Source organism: Crocodylus siamensis, chromosome 4 (genome assembly GCF_052110815.1).
Source record: "Crocodylus siamensis isolate JL-2025a chromosome 4, ASM5211081v1, whole genome shotgun sequence".
NCBI classification, from domain to species: domain Eukaryota; kingdom Metazoa; phylum Chordata; order Crocodylia; family Crocodylidae; genus Crocodylus; species Crocodylus siamensis.
In genome coordinates this window covers 15,917,008-15,939,746 of record NC_143398.1, presented here as the reverse complement: position 1 = coordinate 15,939,746, position 22,739 = coordinate 15,917,008, and the positions used below count along the sequence as shown (strand labels likewise).

General features: G+C 41.8%; 1 protein-coding gene across 5 annotated transcripts in view; it reads right to left on the bottom strand.

Moving 5' to 3' along the window:
• Nucleotides 1-11,536: 11,536 nt before the first annotated feature.
• The window catches only part of SEMA3D (semaphorin 3D), a 208,760-nt gene continuing 197,557 nt past the window's right edge, over nucleotides 11,537-22,739 (bottom strand). For 3 of the 5 annotated variants that reach the window (XM_090041869.1, XM_090041868.1, XM_090041872.1), the window contains one exon: nucleotides 11,538-20,568. In XM_090041869.1, coding sequence (XP_089897995.1) covers nucleotides 20,143-20,568 — 426 coding nt within the window. In that variant the 3' untranslated portion in view covers nucleotides 11,538-20,142. Of the gene's footprint in view, nucleotides 20,569-22,739 lie in introns of all 5 variants that reach the window. The other 2 variants (XM_090041870.1, XM_090041871.1) reach the window with 1 other exon arrangement.

Genomic DNA, 22,739 nt, shown 5'->3' with positions numbered 1-22,739 from the left:
AAGTTAAGACAGAAACTCTATGCCACTAGTCCACTCTTCAGGGTTGTATGGATAGGTCTTAACGTACCATATGTTCAGCCTGAGATCTTGATCTAACACAGTGACAGTTGGATATGATCTTTATTAGTTTTACCTTTACTGAGGTTAAATGCACAAATGAAACCAGTATGTGTGGATTTAAGTGGATTTCTAAAGATGATATGAACAGGGTGGCAAACGGCACCAAAAGGGGAGTTAAAAAAAAATAAAAATCAGGCATCTTGCATTTGGTGACCCAAGTTTGATCCAATTCAGCACAGAAGCACTCAAGACCTTAAAGGTCTAAGTCGTGTTTTTGTAAGAAGGCTCTACAGAATATATGCACACAAATTACTGTAATAAAGGACAGTTGGCAAAAAGGACCAACAGTAATACAGAATAAAGCAGGATTATATTTTAGTCCATTTTAGTCATTTGCTAGCAAAGAGCATCTGGTCCTACAGAGCATCTGAATTATGCTTATCACTGTTTTCTCCTAACTGGGAAAAAGAAAAGGAGGCAAAGGAAGAAAGAAAATCTTTCAACCAATTCATCCTGATCAAACAAGCGATTTATTTATGCCAATGCTTGGAAAATTCTCTCAGTAGCATTCAGAATACTTAGAAACACTAAGTCTAAGCTATTGCCATAAATTATGAGCTAAGTCAAAGAAATAACTTCCATCAGTTTCCGTAAGCTCCGATGTTTAAAACAGATAACAATCTGAATGAGAACCTACTTTGGTCAGTCTGCACCACTGGTTTTAAAAGGAAGCACATGGAGAAAACATTTCAGAACAAACTTTGCTTTTTGATTTGCAAAGCAAAGCTTTGTACCAGCTCACTTCACACAGTACAGTGGTCACTACTTGTTTCTATTACTTGACAGTTTGGAAGCAGAAACACCCAGATACACTGGAATTGCACCATCTGCTTCAGAAGGTTTTGTAAAATTAAGTACGATTGATTTAGTACAGGAGGTAGCAATACTTTGTACTGCTTAATTTATTACATCTCATGATAAGAGTTATCAGAATTGCGGCCCCATTGATCTAAGTGCTGAATGAACACAAGATGACGGTACTTTACATTTACCTAGATGCTGCTCAAAACTTTTGACCCAAACTTAAATGATCCTGTTATAGCTCCTAAAGTGCAATCATGCAATTGGGGCTTGTAGTTCAACTGAAATGGATCTAAATTCTCCCCACATGTGGGTGTAAATCAAATGTTATTTCATTGTAGTCAACACAATCAGGTCTTTTGAACAATAAGTTAGTGACAAGAGTGTCAAGTTGATGTTATATGACCTAATGCTTCACCCCAAGCCATATTCCAGAGTGCCTGGTTGTGAACAGTCCCACTAATTTCAACAGGTTTACTGGTTTAACCAAGTCCTACTCAACACAACAGGAGTTAGTGAAACCAAGTTCCAGAAGGGCTTTTGTTTACGAGTTACAGGCATTTCTGCTTCATTCTGAAGTTCAGTCTCTAACCAGTTCCAGCTGTGGTTAAAAAGTCTCTTGAACTTGATGCCCAACCATTAAAATGGCTTCAACCATTAAAGATGTGGCCTCCACAGGTTTCAATGTTCAACTCAAAACTTATCAAAGCAGTCTTTATTAATGTAACACACAATCATACCGAGGGACGCAAGACGAAAGAATAATTGCCACCTCTACAACAAAATGGAGCTCGCTACAAAGTGGCAAATGGAGCTAAAAGCCATATGCCATCAATCTGAGGTTGTACTGGAAATATTATCAGTCAGAATGAAGTTACCAGAGTTGGAATTTTGTCTTTAAGTACCATATTGTTTAATTATTCTAGATTAAACTCAGGTTGGCCCAATGTAAGTTAACAAGTCAGCAATGCTCTGGGACTGCACCTCACCAAAACTTGGGGCAACTCCTTTATGACAAACAAATGAGAGTCATGCACTTTTCCAGTCCTATTCTACTATCCATCAGCAGCTGGCTCCCATACTCCAGTTGAAAATGACTCTACAAATGACATGGAGCCACAGAATGTCTTTTACTTGTAGCTTTCCTTGATAACTTTTTTCTTTTTGCAATAAGAGTATAAAAGCTGTAAAACAATGGTTTAGAAAACACTTTGAAAGAAGGGAAAATGGCTTTTTCTTTTAAGGAGTAAAACTTCCTCAACAACATCTGTAAAGAATGAACCTGAAAGCATCGACTACGATAAGCCTAAGGGCAAATATACAGCATGTGCGTATTTTATTTTACTCTTCTAATAGGCACTGAGTATGGTCACAGATGTACATTTCTCAATTATACAAACCAAAGAGACACTAACATTTCCACATGGCACTTTACTGGGGAAAGACAGCCCTGATGTTATTCTCTCCGCAACATAAGACTTATTATCCATTCTACCATGTCTGATTTAGGGATGGAAAGACCTCAGTAGAATTAGATTGTGCAATCATTACAGAGCTAGTGGTCACTGGCTCTCGCTGATGTAAAGAAGCTGCAGAAATGAAGCCATTCATTCAATTGTTATTGTTCCTAGAAAACTTAAACATGGCTGCATATTCCCGTGTGCCACCTCTCTTGGATATCCCCATTATAACAATCCTCAAAGACTATGTGGAACACATTTTTTGAAATGCTTTGCATTTCAAAAAGTATTTGCTTCCCGTAACCTATTATCTGTAATATAATCTACTTTATTACTATAACCTACCTTATTATCTATGCACCCCAATCAGGCTCATTGTGCTTGGCATTATACAGATACTAAATAGGACAGCCCCTGCTGCCAAAGGACTTGTAATTGGACCCCATTTAAACAATCCCTTGAACAAGGTTTAATAAAAAGCAAAATACAGAGTTTTATTAGATAGAAGTTTATGTATCTGAGCAAGGAGGAGTCTTTTTTGAAAGTTTTTTTCCCTGTGCTTCTATGACTGCTGAAATACAATAATAGGATATACAGCAATTTTGAACACACATTTTGATAAAAAGAAAAAGAACCAAGCACTGTTCCAACTCTGAAAGCCAACTGATTGCATGTTTTGTAAAACCATTTCCCCATTCTTTGTCTGAAATCTCAATAGTTTCTTATCATTAGGCTTTTCTAACTTTCTGCTTTTTTTCAAAGTATCTTATCCCTCAAGATTAATGCTTAATCGTGAAGTTGAAAATAATAGGTCTCTCTGTTGTGAAACAAGTACATAACAGCATGCAATGGGTATAAAGGGACAGTTTGAAAACAAGCTCCAGAGATTTAGTACCCATTTCAATAGGGTACTAGACAGGTAAGGCAAAGGTGTTTTATAAGAACAGAATACAAGTTGCATCAGTACATAAGGATGCCTTTGCAAGAGTTTGTAGCCACCCCAAGGGGGGCAAAAAAATGTTTCGGTTATACTGGGGAATGTATGCTGTCAATTAAACATTGTAATAAATGTATCTTAAAAACAGAGACCTGGGTTGTAATACGTGAAATAATGTGGTGTTCCTAACTCCATAACCATCCTCTAAACCCCAGTGCTTGCAGCACACACTAAGACATGCTACGTGTGAGAACGTGTCATCCCTTCAGGAATAAGAATGGGAAAACATATCAGAAAATAAAAATACTTACCAGCTAGAAGGGAGGGAGTCGAAGCAAACAGCAACTGCAACATGGCTGGTTTAGGGCCACAGCTGTTGTTTCCTTTCTAATTTAAAGGGTCAGTTTGCAGAAAGGCATGCTGGGGGAAAAAGTCCTAGAAGTTATTCTCGCGGCGTGACTGAGTAGTCACGGAGAAGTTGTGATGTTTACTTTCTGTATTGCACTTAATTGCACTATGCTATAAAATAAAGGGCAATATCCTGACCTACAGTGCTTTAATCCACTCTTTCTTTACTGACTTGCATTTTGCAAATCCACCATAGTGTAACGATTAAATAAAATGCAAGGCAGATGAAGTCTCCCTGGTTTTGAAGCTAGATTTCTGCAGTGTGAACCCATTATTAAAGATGACAATTGGATTATGCTGTGCAGTTTGATCCATGCCGTGAACCACTGACACAGAAAAACTGATTGGTCTCAAAATCTACAAATCAGTCAAACTTTTCCCAGGTCTGAAATCATGAGATGGCTCGGAGTTGCACTGCATCTTGCGGAGTCATTTGCCCCACTGAAAGATAATTGGCACCTTCTGTTTATCTGGTTAGAACAACAGTGACCTATCAGTGCAGTTATCCTCCCCACAGTAGCAGGTTGAATGAAAAAAAAGGAGACTCACTGGTTAGGCTTCTGAGGATGTGGCTTTAATTCCTTTATCTGCTCCAGACTTTGCAGGTACTTGCAAGACACTTCCGTACAGAGATGCCCTGTTACTTTGGGCACACAGGCTCCAGAACTTAAAAAGTCATATAGCCACATGTCTGTGCCAGGTTACTAAGTTTTCAGAGAAGATAGAAGAGCTTACTCACAACTATCCTGCTCCTAGTTCTTTGCAGGCACACGCTGAGCTAACACAGATTCTTACTACACAATCCTGTCTTGTTCTATACAGACACATCTTTTGTGTGACTTGGGCATAACTTAAGGCTCAGTTGACAAAATGAACTGGGCACTGGGATATGTTGCAACACCTGGCTGTGTAGAGCAGAATCCAGAGCCGTATATTAGGTAGGTACCTAAACTCTCTGAAAAATGGGCAAGCAGGGTAAGGTGGTTCATAACGATGTTCATAACACCTAGCATGACCTGAGTAGGAACCTGCCTGAGCTAGAAGTAAAAAATATTGAGGAAAATACACCCCTTAAGTGATGCCCCTCTTTAGGCTTATGGTCTGATTTAGGAATCTGAACAAGGTGCTGGTCTTAAACATCTAAGCTGATTCCGACAAAAGGCAATGTCTACTTGCTGGTAAATCTGTTCTGTAGGAGAAGGGGGTGGTGGTAGCCTCTTACGCACTACTGTGCTGATGAGCGCCACAAGTCACAATGTGGACTACATAAACCCATGTCTCTCTTCTGCCTGGGGTCAGTTCATACCCACATCTCCCCCCTCCCTGAAATGTGCCCTACACGTTTGACTGCTCTTCTGTCAAATGTCATTGGCAGAATGGGGAGAGGAGCATATTCATTTTCTGTTATTTCACTTTACTTACAATAATTAAATATTCATTAGCCTGGAGAGAGCAAGGCAGGCAGAGAGAAAGTAAGTACGACTCTCTAGCTGAGCGGTTTGAGCACTCAGCTAGGAAATGGCAGAGATTTTTTATAAGGATTGTTTACATATTCTTTCTGATTACTTCTTAATATCAAGTATGGGTTTATACAGGCACTGCATTTAGATCAACCTAACCAAGGTTACGTCGATCTAAATGCCCAATTGTACAGGTGTGAAGAGGGCTTAAATCATACAACAATGGATGGTGTGCCCAATCTAAGTAATTTTGCCCTAGTCAATGCTCTACCTTAGACTGAGATCTGGTTAACCGGATTGAAGAAAAGGTTTGGATCTCATGAGCACCTGTACACATTTGCTGCAGAGCCCCTGGGCTGCCCTATTTCCACCCTCAGACCCTGACTAGTAGGGCTCTGCAGAGCTTTGGGTGGTAGTTTGATTCAGAGGAGATCTAGCCTGAATTTGGTATCTGAATCCGCATGGAATCAGGGGACCAATTTAAAGGTCCAAATTGATTTAAAGCTCTCTAAACTTCTGGAAAAGATTCAGAGAGCTTTGATGATTTGGGTAGTACCCAGTGGCTGCAGCAGGGAGCTGCAGCCAACTCCAAGCTGGTAAGTACTAGGGGCAGGGGAGAGGGGACCATGGGGGGATCCTTGCCAGCCCCGTTGACCCCCCACCCTACTCCCCCAACCCTCCTCTCCCCCATGGCTGCTCCCACCTACTCCAGTTCCCAGCTTTTTTTTAAAAAAGCCCTGATGCTCACCAGGTGCTGCTGGGCGGGGGAGCGATCCCACTGCCCCATGCCGCGTGGGGGCCTCTGCATGACCCCCCCTCATTCCCCCAGCCCTCCCGTGGGTGCCCCACCCAGGCCAGCTCCACCTCTTTAAGAAAAAAAACAAACTCACTGCTCCTGTGGCAGCCTTGGGGCTTTGGGGGCTCGTGCAGAGCCCCTCGCATGGCCTGGGGCAATGGGGGGCAGCAAGGTTGGCCCCACTGCTGGCAAGAGTGGTGAGCCCCGTGGTTTTTTTGTTTATTTCTTAAAGGGCCGGAGCCGGCCTGGGAGGGGCACCCGTGGAGGGGAGGTTGGGGGAGCAAGGGGGATGGGATGGGGAGGGGGGCTGGTGCAGAGCTCCCCATGCAGTTTAGGGCAGTGGGGGCAGCGAGGATCACCCTTTCCAAGTCGGGGCTTTTTTTCCCTCGAGTGCTGGGAGCTGGGGCAGGCAGGGCAGCCATTACCAGGCTGGGAGAGATGGTGGGGGATGGGCCTGGCCTGGCTGACTTGGCCGAATTGAATCAGGAAAGTGTTTCGAATCACCAAATTGAATCACTGTCCCTTAAATTGACCAAATCCAAAGCGAATACTAGCTGCTTCTCTCAGGCCTACTGACTAGGCTTCTTTTAGCACTTTGGCTCCTCCCTCAAACTGGGCAATGCCTCCCCGCAGACCCACCAGTGCCTCCCATCCTGCCAGCCCCCGCCCCCGCCCCCATGGACCTGCTATCCCTCTTGATCTCCTCCACCCCCCTGTTACTTAATGTTTGTGCTCCCCACATGGCTCCTGAAAGCAGTGTGGTCAAATGCAGCGTGCACTGCTCCCAGTCTGTCTCGACAGCTTCAGACCTAGGCCTAGACTGGGTGCAGCAAATGCTTGTTTTCACCCTATATGAATAGTGAATTTGCCCTCACCTCAAATTAGGCTACAGGCTAGTGGGAACTTTTTAGAGTTATAGATGTAATTTGAGGTACCTGAGGCAGAGAAATCTATCCTGGGTGCATGGATTAGCCACTGGGTAGCTTTTGAATACCGCTTCTTCCAACCATGCTTTTGAACTAAAAAAAAAAACAAAACAACTGCCATCTCATTTTGGGTGAAGCCTGATTTTGCAGGTTTGCTCTGGGCCCCTCAAGTTGCTTCACACAGTTCTGAGGCACTGCTGGGTATGTGAAAAAGCAAGATTTGAGTCACCTAGGAAGCTGTACAGGCACAAAGGTAAGCAGCTAAGAAATCTAGGCATAGCCCACAATAAGCAGTGGTTTTGATGATCACACCCCTAGACTGGGAGAATTAATTTCCACCCAAGTCCTCTTGTGGCTCTGTTATCTATAGAATCAGGAGCATTTCCTTTCCTATCCTATCCTCACAACACGCTGTGGGGTAAAACTTATGAAATGCTCAGAAGCTATGAACCATTTTTCCATTATGAAAAGGTTTTTTTTCCGTATTCATCCTTCTTATCTCCTCATGCCAAGCTTCAGTACTCCTCTTCCAAGCAGGCATTGTGTTTTGTGGCATACAGCGAGATTTCCTCCGCAGCTGAATTAATTGTGTTTTGCAGGTAAACGGTTAAGCTTCTTTTGTTACCCTTATGTGCTATGACAACAGCCAGCAGGCTTACTTCTTGTTTGAGACCACAAGTCTACGTATTATCTAATAAAATGTTAATCAGGATTGTTCTTGTGTAACCAACTGATTCTTACATTTCCTTCAATAATTGAACTCCCATGCAAAAGCAATGGTTTCGATGCTGTAAATGTTGCTTGTACTCAACTAGGAATGAGTAGGAATAATCAGGAGTATAAAGACAAGCAAGGTAAGTGGAAGGAGTTTGTCAGTAGAAGGCATTTCACCGTGGGATGTGCAAGGGAAGTTGTTATAATCAGGGAAAGAAAGTAAAACCTGAAAGGCCACATTGGCAACTATATTCCCTAGCCAAGGACTATTTGGAAGCCTTTGAAGAAGTTGCAGAATTTGGCTTTTGATGTACAAGCTGGATAGTGAGCAGAGAGGGAGGTAGGGGCCAGATATTAAAAATCAGGACATGCAAAACAAATAGGGCAAGTGGCTTATTCACCATATGCTGTTCATGAATTAAGCCTAACACCTGCCAATATAATAATATGTAGGCTTGTGACTGAAGTTATGTTGAGGACTGTGTGACTTTAACATTCTTTTAAAGATGCTTGTCAACCTGGGCCATAATTTGATTATATATAAATAACATTATCAAGCAAATTTAAATGGTAGCATAGGCTTCAGGCATAGATGGATAAATTCCTGACATCATTTTTCACAGCCTGAACTGTGAGCAACATAAATACAGACAAAATGTAGAAATAGAGATACCATTTGGGAAACTAGTGATTCTGGCAGCTAAATTTGTTACTTGAAAAAAAATCTAATTTTTTTTCCAGTGACCAAAAAAGCTTGGATCGCCACTTGGCTTTGCTGTTCAACCTAGTTTTGCATACAGGCAACTCCCAAAATTCTTTCAAAGGTACTGCTGATCAGAGGGCCAGATTTCACCTCCCCAATACTCACTTTAAGTAACAAGTGCCAAACTTAGCCAGAAGTCCATTTGATTCTGAAGGCCTCGGATGAGGAAGGAGGTACAGCTCTGAATAGTAGACTGAAGTCAATTTAGAAAGAGGACCAATTTAACAAATGGTTCTGAGCATTTAGAGGAGCTCATCGCTTCCGCAGGAGGCTCATAATTAAGATGTGGCACACCAGATACTTCACTAATTGTCTCAGTGTTTGACCCTGTTAAACCTTCTCAGCTAAAATGAAATATCTCAACTTAATTAGCTTGCTTTTCTTTGGACACATGTGAAATAGTGCTGCACTTAATATCCTACCAGTATCCTAAATATGTGGTTACAGAAAGAAACGTGAGGATTTTTCCCATCCCCCCCCTCCACTTTTCCTCTCCCGTTAGCCATCCAGCATAGCATGGTAGGTAATTAACAATTGTGCCTGCCAGGCCCCAGGAGCTCAAAGTGTTTTACCAGCCCCATACAGGGCCAAACCCTGGTTATACTAAAAGTCAGTGGTGCTACCCCCCTGACTTCCCTGGAACCAGCATTGATCTCATGCAGGGCTCACATCATACCCTACCAGAACGTGGCCACTTGTGGGACAAGAACACAGCAGCTGCTTAACAGTGCACAGTAATACAAAACAACAGTTTGGACTAGGAAATGAAGAATACCATATCCAATTGCAACTGCAGGTGGATGTTAGGTAGGCAGAATGTTATTACCACAGTTGGAATTTGGCCTTGAGTCTCCATCAGAAACTACCCTGGGAGCACTTGTGACCAGAGGTTAGAAGCATTGTGGTGTAATGGATACAGCATGGATCCAGGAAGCAGATACTCCTGACTGTGCCAGTGAGATGATGTTTGGCCTTGACAATAACATGTTGACAGTATGTTAACAAAATCATAGCCCTTAAAGAACCTCCTGCGTGTGCTGGTGGATAGGAGGTGGGGCTGTGTGGGGGACTCTATTTTCCTGTTTAAATAAAAAGAAAATTGCCTTCATACGTATAACAAAGGAGAGAGAGGGGGAAGAAGATGGCGGGGGTATTGGGGGAGGTGTCGGAGGGTGTGGGATTATAACATAGCCAAACAAACATAAAATAAATAAAACTGAACTATCAACCCCAGCATCCTAATGCTCAATAATTTTTGTATTTAATGCAGGCTGGCTCAAAATGAGCCAAGCATCTGCCTAATCCAAGCCAGCTCCTAAGGCACATGTGATTAAGCCACACCAGGTTTGGTACCTATAGGCACATAAGTGAATTATGTGGTTAGCATCAGGCCTGGCCTCCTTTGAAACCACCAGGTTAGCCTAACTAGATCAACTGGAGGAGGCTTTTGGCTTGGTCTTGGAGTGACTCTTGAATTCATAGGTGAGAATAGGTGTTTGCCATACCACTTCTAGGTTTAGGCTGGTTATTTAAGCTGGGGAGCAGGCAAGTCTGGGTAGGCTAGTAGGGGTGTTGGTGGGTCTGCAGAGATGGGGGTTGGTGAATTGGGGGGAAGAGGGGAAGGAGTGGCTAAAACTAGTCTGATTGAGGTCAGTTGGGTAGAAATAGTGGAGCCCTGGGGCTGGGACGAGCAGCTGGGTTTTCCTAGCCTGAGGGCTATACTGTGAATGCATACAGGCATTTACTAGTCCAGTTTAAGCCCTTCCTAGATCAGATTAACCCCTTCTAGATCTAAGTGCAACTCCTGAGGTGAACTAATGTAGATCAGGCAAATGAAACTCTCTGGATGCCTGCAAGAGAGGGCATTTAGATGGGCCTAACCATGATTAGGCCCATCTAAAGGTAAGATCTCTACATGCCCCATGCCCTCAGATCTGTAGTGCGGTACTTTAACTACTCCTGTGCTGACCTCCAGGGATGTTGCAGTAAGTGTAACTGAGTGGAGTTTCAGATATCAAGCTATTTCTGTCCCTGTCATTTGGAGTGCAAATTTACCTTTTGCTTAGTGAAATCTAATACGGCACATACAAGCATGGGTGTCTGGTGCTTCTTGAGTCGGGGGGGCATGTGCTCCCCCTGACCCCAGTCAGCAATTGGGGGGGGGGGAGGGGGTCCTCCAGTGGCTGATCACATGGCCTGTTTCACTTACCGTAAAAGTGGCCATGCTGCTTCTGGAACTCCCACAGCTACCTTTTGAAGCAGTGCGGCCTGTTTTTCTGGTGGCCCTGCTACCCGGCTGGCGCTCACAGTAGGGGCACTGGTGCTCCCCCCTGCCCCCCTGCCTGCCGGCTAAACATGGAGCATGGCCAGAGTGGGAGTGCACTGGCACTCTCAGGGGGTGCACATGCATCCCCGTGCACCCGCTATGCATCACCCCTGCATACACGACTAAATTCTACTGAAGCTTACATTATGTCCTGAATAGAATCATGAAATTCCCACCTGCAGAGGATGTGACCTGCTGGTGCCCAAACTGAACTTAAAGACAGGAGCACAGATTGCACGAGAAGAGTTTAAAGGGAGGCTGTGAGCAATGGCTGGAAAGCTACTTGCACTTACAACTCTTCTGGAATAGCTGTTTTCCTAATTTAGTGTTACCAACATGGTGTCTTCTCATTGCTTTACCCAGCATGCATTTTTGAAACAGGTGCAAGGGCTATCTTATTTGTCTCCTACTCATGCCCTGTTTGGAGCTTCAAGCAGCTTGTAAATCTTCTGTATGAAATGTGCACGTGGATAAATCTTACGGATAGTCCTTAGGCAAGAGGAACTTCAGATGAAGTTGGTGAAAAAAATTGCTGAATAAGATCTAAAGAATGATCGTTCTATAATTTCCTTAACAAGCCAAATACTTTTTCTTTGAAAGTCTATACTAACTTACTATTACCCAGTAGTGGCCTTAGGGGAGGGCAAACCAGGGGACTGCCTGGGGCCCCACACTTTAGGGGCCCCAAAATTTTGCAGTAATTTTTTGGGGGAATGAAGCTATTAAAAACTTTGTTCTTTCTTCAACTTATGAATGTTTCGTGGATAAGGCGAAGTGAAATTGAAAATGTCCAACTTGCTTATAGGTCATCAAAATTAAGCCTCTAAGGGGTCCCAAATGACAGTCTTGCTCAGGGCCCCAACAACCCAAAGGCCACCACTGTATTACCTGGTTTGTCAGGAAAACAGAAGTCAACATCCTTTCAGCAATGTGTTTATTATAATACAACCAAAATATACATTTAACAGTTTCAGTTACCTTTGGAATACAAGAGTGGAAATTCTATTAAAATAGCAGGTCTGGGAAACTCGGAGCTTACCAGTAGGGACCTTCCAAAAGCGTGGTGGAGGTGCACCTCAGTCCTATTAATCTTGTTCACTTTTCTGTGCCTCCCCGCCCCCCAGATTGGCAGAGGGGCCCAGTAGCCCTGCGGCTTGCTGCTGATCAGTCAGGAGGCAAAAAGTATGGTTTTAAATATGCTAGTTTTTGCCTGACATTGCTGAGTAGCCAAGGGCCCCAGCATCCCTGCCAGTCCCTGATCAGCTGGGAGACAAAACCCATGCCATATTTCAAACCACGGTTTTTGCCTCCTGGCCAATCAGCAGCGGGACCTCCAAGGCCTCCTCCCATCAGGGGCAGGGGCCACACAGTGAAACGAGCAAGATTAAAGGAGCTGCTGCGCAGCACACTTCTGTCACAATTTTGGTAGGTCTCTACTTATTATTGATCACTTTAGTCATGTTTTACATTTACAAAGTTTACACCATTAAACTGTGGAGATTTACAAATAGACCCACCCCACCAACAGAGTTTTTCCTCATATCATTCTATAAATAGTTATCCTATAGAGGTGAAACTCATCCCCATGCAATTGGCTTGCCCTACAAATTACTTATGTCCTATGGGTACCTTATAAGATGGACATAAGGAACATAAGAAATGCAGAATTCTGCTGGATATGTGGAACAGAGGGTACTTTCTCACCCAAAGAATACATTAACCTTACTAAGAGAATGTAAGGTATTATGTGGTCAGTAAGTTTGGTTTCAATTTTCCATTTAAAAGATTGTGAAGATTTTCTGAGCTGCTGTTTCTTGCCAGCCAAAATATTTCCTGAGATGCTGATGCTGTTCTTGGAAGGGGCAGGAATCATCTTTATAGAACTAACTGAAAATATTACGGAGCAGTTTGGAGCAAATCTCTCTTTTGTTCACTCTACCCAAAAATATAGGCTATTACAAAGTTAACACCTTGACAAGCTATCTTTAAACTGTCAAAAAACTTGAAAGCATGGAACGTCTAAAAAAAGAACTTACAGAATCCTTGGAACGGGTTCAGCCTTTTTAAAGTTATGTGCATTTTGAAAACAAATTCAGAGCAATTTTCACTTCAGAGCCATTGTCCTTCTGCATGTGAATTTTCTTAGTGGCGGGAGGAGGGAAGGGAACAAGGATTTTTTTAACTGATTCTCAAAAAACATTTTTGAAAAAACTCTTCTGACTGTCATGGCCTATCAATATATTTAACACAACTCCCCCAACCCCACCTCAGATATGCTTACTGATGGCCCTTCAAAATCCATATTTTTATCATTAAGAATTTCCTCTGACCTTTATCACAAAATAGGGAAAATATCTTATGAAATTATTTATTTTATTTTTTTTGCCACCTCTAAACATCAGATTTTACAACTTTGGAGTCCAATTGCACAACTTTAGATGATGCTTTGGAGTACAGTAAATACTAGTTTTGTAAATGGACCCTGACACTCAGCTTATAGACAAAACTGCTGAGGTCCCACGAGGCTCTGAAATCTCATTAAAGTCATTAAACCCATAACACTCTGCCTATGGTAGGCACAATATGTAAAAGTATCCAGGTCAAATTACCTGCCTAACCCTTCTTTTCCATGCACTAAATTCATCAATGGTGAGATTTCAAAAACCGGCTGGCCTCGGAGACATTTCTATTTAATAGCAGGAACAAAATGAACAGAACACAAAAAGCAGCCAAAGGCATTTATACATAATAAGACCACGGGAGCAGAATATGAAACACCACCAAAACTGAGACGTGTCTAGGCCTATTAAAATTAGCATGGTTGTCTATGAACGGACAGATGATTTTCTTGGCATTAACTGTTTGAAACTATTAACTAGCAGGCTACAGCAGTAATAAAATTCACCTGGAACAGTTCCTCTGTTTCCTTGGGAATTTGTTGTGATTATCATTTTATGTTGTTTTACAGCACAGCAGACTTTGGATTTAAACTGGGAAATCTGTACACAATGAGAAGGGAAAGAAAGCTTTAAACAAGTTTCAAAATCTTATTATTGATGGAAATTTCACTTCCTGATCTCTGATTTATCTTTCCAGATATCCATCCTGAAGTAGTTGTATGTCAGAACCGTAGGTAACTTTGTGGTAAATGTAAGTGCCTAAGAAACACTCTTTTCTGAGCTGAGAATATGGTAAGAGATGTTTTAGGGTATTTAGTTTCATATACTGAGCCATGGGCCAGGTCATAAAATCTTCACCTTGTTTTTCACAGCCTTTTCCTCACTATCAGAGGGTGTTTGACTGAGTAAGGATCAAGTGAACACTCAGGTAGGATCAGACATAGTGCTTTGAGAAAATAGATTAAAATGGAAACCTATAAAATCAAATCTGAAGGGATAAGGACCCAATCCCATTACTGTTATATTATATCCTATCACTGTTCAAAAGAAGCATGATCAAGCCAGTTTGCTAACCTGTGGATTATAAATTGCCCAAGCACTTGTTTAAATGTTTCGCACTGGGAAAACATAGGTATGACTTTAAATGGTGCAGTCACTATCATACAAAGCTATGGAAGTAAAAAGCCAGGGTCACTTTTCAAAGCTTCAGAAATCTTTCCCATGGCATGTCTAATTTTCTTCCCCTTCCTTTTCCTGTCTGAAATGAACTCATTTTATTAAGCTTAAAATATGGATTGCAACCTCAAAGAATTCCCCACTTCGGCTAACCACAGAAGCCTAATTCAATGTAATGTTAGCAACACTATGGTAAAATATAATATTAGAGACCATATAATTTTTTGTAAGATGTAACGATGTATTAGACACACATGCGGGCTTAATTTTCTACTCATGCACATGTAATTCTATTGACCTCCATGTTGCTAAATCCCAATTTATATTTGCATAAATGAGAACAGTATCAAGCCAATGGATCAATGCACAACTGTCTTCAACTTAGGCTGTGATTTGGAAGACCTTGCTGTTATTTTTTTTTTCCATTAGATCGAAATTTATCGACTGACATGAGTTGGCGTTGGAGCTGGTTCTTGAATATTTTCAAATGATATTAACTGATTGCAGTAAACTTGTGTTTAAAAAAATACCCTTTTTTGTGCAAGTCTTTACAACACATTCATGCATATTACAGAAAGACCAGACGAAAATCAGTTTCCACTAGCCACCTATTGATTATTGGATAAAGGACTAGGGGTATAACAGATATTACTTATTTCATAAGGGTTTAGACTCTGGAGCTAACACTAATCTCACAAGAATGTAAAACTAAAAATTTATTAAGGTTTATTAGGTTACATCACTACAACTCGGATGAGAATCAGGCCCAGACTGTCTGTAGCATTTGTGCATATTCATGTGTGGTTAAAACCTTTTTTGCAGCAATGGAACCGTCTTATCACAATAAGTGTCACTATATTATTCGTGTCTTCTGCTAATCCTGTTTTCTTTTAACTGACTTCAGAATTATTACAAGCTTCAAGACCCAGTTGGCTCTTTTAAAGCTTGCATCGGACTTCAGCATCCTAATCACTACTAACCACACTGTATGCATCTGTCTGACAGGCTGCTCAGCCAAACTCCAGCAGGCCAAGAAAGGTGGCTTCGTTTTTTGAATGTTGTTTTATAAATACGGAGGGAGGGAAAAAGATTTAATTAGTGATTAGCTCTAAGTTGGGGTTTATTATTATTATTAATATTATTTCAAGTCTCCACTAAAAAATCTGTCTAAGCCTTTTCATTATTAGTGCAAGTATAACTTTTTCCCCTTTCAACCCAAATTTCAGTTAGCATTATTTTACTGAGCTCTTTAAGGAAGTTGCATTCAGTTTCATTTTAACTACGAGCCTGTTGTGACTCATTGTACAGCTCAGCAGCACGACTGACCCCCAAATCCTCATTTTGAAATTTAAGCACTTGCAGGTTTGGGCTTTTAAATGATACAGAACTCGATTTTTTTTTTTTCCCCATGGAAAAATATCCTTTCCTGACCCGCTTTTCATGTTACAATTCCAGAGTTAGCTCATTTTGTTCTCCTTTGAACCCCCCTCTGGGACTGAAGGAGCTGCTGCTAACCTTGAATTGCGAAACACTGTCTAACAAAACCCCTTCTTACCTTCCTTAGTGGTCCCTGATCTGTCCAGTTCATTTACTAGTCTCCAGCATCCTTGCACATGGATCATCTATATGAATGCGGAGTACTGTGCTAGCTCAACAGGCAACTCTTATAAAACTGACTGAACCAAACATTTTTATCTGCACAATATTATCAAATGCCCCTCCCTAGGGAGAGAGGAGGGGGTGATTCCAATATGGCATAATGACTTGGAGGATATTGAATGCATTTCCCCAAGACAGAAGTGGCCTCATACCTCACTTAGGACTCTGCTTTGCTGCCCCACCCAGGAGTGATGAGATCATCCCTCTGAGAGGAAACCTACTGCAAGATGATTTGAAATAAAATAAAAGAAGCTGAATTTAAGAATTTCAAAAGAAGTTTCAATTAAAAAAAAAAAAAATTAACCCTTTAAGGCTCAGGTTCCTAAGGCTCCAGCTTTTAGTCGCATAAAAACTTCTCTTGAAGTCAGTAGAGAGTTCTGTGTGAGGACTGTAGACCACAAGAGTATTTAAACCCAAGCTAGTCCATTTGTCTTTTAAGGTGGAAAACAATATTGAACAACATTTTGTTGGTGTATTTATGGAGGTGGGCAAGACTTTTTTTGTGATGTCTTTTAGTGGTCCAATTGGAGAACCACTGGATAAGCTTTTGGGCATCTGAGGAATGACACCTGATGCCCAAAAGCTTCTCCAACACGTTTCATGTACAGTTGGTCCCATGAAAGATATCCCAAAAAAGTTTTGCCTTTTAACATTTCCTGGACCATCCTGACAGCAAGAACACTCTTACCTATTTATGGCAAAATTCCATGTATATTACTTGGGGGAATAGGCCAACAGAAATCAAAGAATACTGTTTCCCTGCAGGTGGCAAGCAGGATTTATCCTGTAAGCAGTACGTAAAATACTGAGTGCAATCCTATTCCCACCAATTTCAGTGAGAATTAGGAGTAAGCCCCTTGTCAGTATATATAATCATGAGACAGGATGAACCACATGAGGCAATCATCTTAGTTGAGTCCTGGCTTATTGCTACATATTCACACAAGGGCAAAGGCTGCGAGATGATACTCTGGGGAATGGTAAAATCCAACAAGGAATAAATCAGTGAGTTCTATTGGTGAAGGCAATCACCATACTATATTTTCAGAAGTCACAAAAAGATTTAGAGTATTTAATTTTTTCAGTGGTCATATTAAGACTTCTTGAGGGGCTTCATATTCAGAAGGCAAATGCTCATTAAATCCTCAATAAGTAGTTCCAAGTGACCTTAAAATGTTTAAGGTGTGGAGTGATCATAGAGTCCTTGTCCTCCACATCTGCTAGAGAGCACTAGAAGGCTGAACTAGGGAGACAGTAAGAAAAGTTCAGACAGCTGGATTACAACCCAAAGTACGGCTGTTCGTGTCTCTTGATCCCTCACATTACAAAAGGCACCCTAATCACTAGTCACCTTTAAAAATTCTGCACTTGCAAATGACAGCAGAATCAGTACGTTTCAAGTCCTGTGCAAAGCAACCTACTACCCATCTTTTATAATATTCAGCACTTAGTGCTTGACACTATCAAACTTTTGGGCACACATTTCTAGACACCTTTCCATTAACTAATGTCCTCCTTCTGAAAAAAACCCATCTAGGGTAGGGACAGACATTCACAAAGCCTGAGGCTGCGGCTGAGCCTCAATCTTTGCAGGTTAGTCTAACCTGGCTAGGATGAACCAGTTTGTAACTGCACACACATCAGAGACATGAGGGTACATGCCTGCAGTGATTAAGGTTAGAAGCCAGGGGATGCTACAGCAGCCATCCCTTCCCTTCCAAGTGCTGAGCTGAGGGGAATGGCCAGGTCCTGGCAGGATGCTCTGATTAGGGAGTGGTTCTCCCCCTTCTGACCAGTCCAGCAGGGAATTGATAACATGTTGTTTATCACCCCTAACTCAGTGTTTATCACCCCATTAAGAAAACAACATAGGGACATTACCAGCTACCTGGTGATTCTGCCTTTGTCCCATCTGCCACAACGCAGAGATAGCCAGTGCGTGGTCTGCTGGCTAATGCTGAGAGGTATCTATGTAAGGCAGATGGGGTGCGGTGGGGAGCAGGGGGAAGCCAGATAGATACCTGCAGTCTCTGCTGAGCTCCATCCAGGGAGCAGAGGGGAGGGGCCAGCCCTGCTGTGGAGCAGAGAGGCCTGCCTGGCTCAGAGAGCATGCCAGGATGCTGGGAGTGTCTGGTTTATCTTGAACCAGCAAGGGGTCTGGGACAGACATTGCATAAACCAGTTTGACCCAAATCAGTTAAGTCTGATAATACATTCAACCAGGTTGATCTCAAACCGGTTTCAGCCATTTTCAAACTGGTTTATATGCACTAAACTTCTGTTCTGTTACAGGTTTAAACCAGTTTCTGATCATTTAAACCTTTTTTTGTGTGTATAATGTCTGTCCCTAGCCCTAAAGAGAATTACATTTGGTGTCCCTGGCTTTAGATAATACATTTTTTAAAATCTGCTTTAGGTTTTTACACAAAACTTGAATAAGCTGAGGCTCCTTTCTGAAATGTGAAAAAAAGGCATCACTTTTTTTGTATCATTCTACAATGACAGAACTTGTATCTACACAATTATTGATCAGGGACTGAATGCGCACACACACTGGGTAGTGGATAGGTCTAATCTCCAGTATTCAGAACTAAAGTTTTCAGTTCCCTCCTCCCACCACTAAGAACTGCACACCAGTCACATGGGTTTCCCACAGACTTCGCTCTCAAGACTTGTAGAATGCATGAGAAACAAGTAACGTCTGTCTTTTTGGTATCCATCAGAGCTCTCTACCATGTGAGGAAGTGGCTAATTTGTCATTTCACACTCAAAAAGGCGTGAAAGGGAAAACAGGGAAGATTTGACAAAGTGGGGGAAGGGAGGCTGCAGAACTAGAGAAGAGATAGAAAAGCCTGAATTTGATCACGCTTCATCTGGTGTAAATCAGGAGTAAGTTCAATGAAGTCACACTGCTTAGAGTAAGGCCACATATCTCTTCCCTATACAGAATGATGTAACCTATAAAACAGTAAAACATAAATCTGGCAATACTTTCCCAATGGAGTTATTGTCAACAGAAAACTGCTTATTTTTAACTTGTGCTTCTGTGTATTTACACATGGGTACTTTTTGTTTTTTATTTAATTATAATAAAAAGTATTTATTCCAACGATGCAACATTTTGACTCTGAAATACACAAGACCTTTAAAACAGAAAAAAAAAAAGAATACACACGTATCTGAGGAATGTTTGCACTATCTCTGTCAAAAAATAGGTTTCCCTCATTGTCTTATGTTATCAAGTGTATTTTTGTCCTCTTCCTTAATTTTTTCTTCCATGAACTAACAGCATGAGAAGAAGCCAGAAAAAAGGTCAGAGTTATAGAGGTGAGTAGAGACAATCTGGGTAAAATGTTCAGAGAGACAAAAAAAGGTGAAGGCAGAAATCCGATTATTTGTTAATCGGATTTGTGCACACATCTCCCACGCACCGTTTAGGACATTTACTCTCCAGTATCTTGCTGGCAGTTTCAATTTGAGTCAACATTTCATTTCAGCAGATGGACTGCAAACTGGTGGCTACTTAAACCCTAATGAATAATGCTCTGTATTTCCTCCTCTTAAACTATGATCAGGCTTTTCTTTTTCTTTCCTTGGCACAAACACAAGTTACTCCTAAGCCAATACTTAATTGATTTTTTTCACATGGCCTTTCTGTGCTAGCAACCCCCACCCATATGCCTAGTTATGAGCCCAAGGGTTAAGTTAGCGTTGTTTTGCAGATCTGTCACATATTTATATATCACCTTTCATCTATAAAGATGCCAAAACACTTCTACAAATACATCTGCCCACCCCTGAAATGTAGCCACTTCTGGAGTGGAATGTAGCAGCCAATTAATAACAGCCAGTAATACAAACGCTAAATCCCATGGAAAAATTATGTTAGTGAAACTATGAAACACCCACATGAAATCCCACGTATTGGCCTCTCACCCTCCAAGTACCACCTAAAAGTCCAAAACTTTTTTTTTTTTTTTAAATATTGCCTAGGATGCGGTACTCAAATCAGAAACATCTCATTTGATATTGTATTCCAGAGTACAGCCTTATACCGATTAATAATGACTGTGCATTATATGATCTCAGTGAGAAGCAATATTAATTACAAGGAAGGATGCAGCACGCGCCCTCCCCCCACCCCCAACACAGTATTTTCACATGTAAAATGTTCTGTCTTTAAATAGAATATCCAAATTACGTGGCTGTAGGGCCTGCATGTCGGCTGGCAGTTTCATGGTGCCTTCGATTTCGCTTTTTCTTCATCTCCTGCACGTGCTTCCATTTGGCCCCGCCTTTGTTCCGCTGCCGCCGCTTCTCCCGGTGCCACATCTGTTCACAATACTCATCCAGGCTGAAGCTGGGGCTGCTGACAAGCTGGATGTAATCCTTGTACCTCAGCCGGGACTCGGTTAGTAAATCCCTCACCCGCCCTTCCTCGTCCTCCGGTTTCTGCGTGCTTTCCATTTGCCCGTTTTCTATGACGTTCAAGTTCAACTTCACAATGGTGTGGATAAATGTGTGCTCCTGGGCTTTGCAGTAATAGGCTCCAGCATCCTTTTTCTGCAAGCTGCGGATCAGCAGGCCATGTTCCGTTTTGATAATCCTCTCGTCGGCCTTCAGCTGTGTGGTCAGACAAAGTAAACACAGTATGTAAAAATTATAGGGAAAATAAGATGCGAGTGAGAAGCAGAAATGCAGGAGGGGATGGCTGACTTAAGGGACTGTCCTATCCCTTCTTGAGCATCAGTATAACACAGCATATGACTTTCTGAATTTTGGAGTTCTGCTCTTCAAGGGATGGTTACAGTGTCTGTAATGCTTCAGCATGAGTAAGTAAAAGCTACATCCTGGACAATTTATTTACAATAGGAAGTTTCTTTAATTAAGCAGAGATTATTTAGCTGGACAAATCTCTGGTCAGGGACCAGCTTTGTTCCTGTATTAATATCACACCTAGCATATGCGCTTCCTGGTCAAGCTTTTACCACAAAAGAAATAAATAGCAGTCAGTGAAGCTAATCATCACAATTCTGATCTGACACTGGTTTTGCAGATGGAGCTCCACTAATTTCAGTGGAGTTACCTCTGATCGCATCTTTTGTCAGTGAGAAACAGGTCCGAGGAGATCAGAGAGCTAAAATCTAATGCCATTATTTTAGGGTCCTGTTATGGTTCAGGATCTATAAAAGAAAGCATCTAAAAAGACACAGTGGTAGTTGAAGTGGAGGCTGAATATCTCTGCTGTCTGTGCCTTGTCACAGCAACATTTGCAGGATTGTATTTTAGAAGGTGAAGATCTGCTGTGTAGAATAATCAGATGCTAATCTGGAGTGCTGCATCACTATACCCCAGTACCTGAGACAACGCAGGCCTCCATGATGCCAGGTAGTTTGCACACCTGATGATCGGAGAGTGATTCAGAACATTAATTGATCACCATGAAGGATGATGATATAGTGATAGTTAATGATGAAGTCCAGTTAATTTAATAAATTTGCAGATGGGGAAATATGGAGGGTAAGCGATTTGCCCTGGGCCACACCAAAGACCTAATGGCAGAGTCAGGAATTGGAATCAGAGCCCTGACTCCCAATTCTGCACTAACTCTATAGTCCAACTAACATATATTTTAATGATATAATAATTAACATACAACATAAATACTGACACAGCTAACTGACCCTCTCTATACTCCAAGGCACACTGAAGTGCCGATTTTGCAATGGAAAGTTGTCACCTCACAGTGTGCTGTGTTTTACTGCCGCACAGAGGCTGCAGCAGAGAACAGCAGCAAAGGGACTGGAGTTCAGCTTGATTAACCCATAATGCAGCATGCACTCGAAGCACATCTTCAGCACCACTGGTAGCATTGTTATAACACAAGGACCCTGTTTAATCCAGCACCGAGGGCTTCACTTAAAAAAAAGAGAGACAGAGAGAGAGAATCTGGAAACCATCCCAGACTATACATCTGTCCCTCCAGCAAACTTCAGAAGATGAAGATTAGGGAGGCATAAAGATGGCTAAATTAGATTTTTTTTCACCGTGGGTAGCCTCCATGCTGATTCTTTATGTGAAAAATGTGTGCAACTCCCCTCACCACAGAATTTACACGCACACACAAACATTCACTATATACCAGTGTGTGTATATATACACATATGCATCTATATGCATACACACGCACATATACATATACATACATACATATGCATACACACATATATACATATCTTTCCCCATGATACTAAAATGCCAGTGCCTCATATGGGTTTGTGAGGATTAATTAATAATTAATCTGGTAAATCACTTTCACATCACCAGAAACATATTTTTTGGCCAACCTTAGAACCATAGAAAATAAGGGTTGAAAGGGACCTCAGGAGGTCATGTAGTCCAACCCCCTTCTCCCGACACTGCCTGTGCTTGTGTGGGTAGCCAACATACTAGCTGAACCAGAGAGGTCCATCAGTCTGTGTGCCACTGCGGATGTAATAGCATCAGGGACTACAGATCAGCTTAGAAAGGTAGTGTGGATTAGTAATGAGGAGGGCTATGGGAGTCATGGCATATCAGTAGACTCTGTTTGGTTCTCTTACTCATTCACAAAGTAACTTTGGACAAGTCAGATCTCTTTAGTTTCCTTACTTGTAAATTGGGAATAATAACAACCGGCAGCGCCAGGGTGAAGTCAGGTCTCTATTTTGCCACTCCAAAGTATATAAACACGAAGTAGCTGTTTGCTGTCTTGGGATCGGCAGAGCACAGCATGCTTCCATCGTACTCCAATG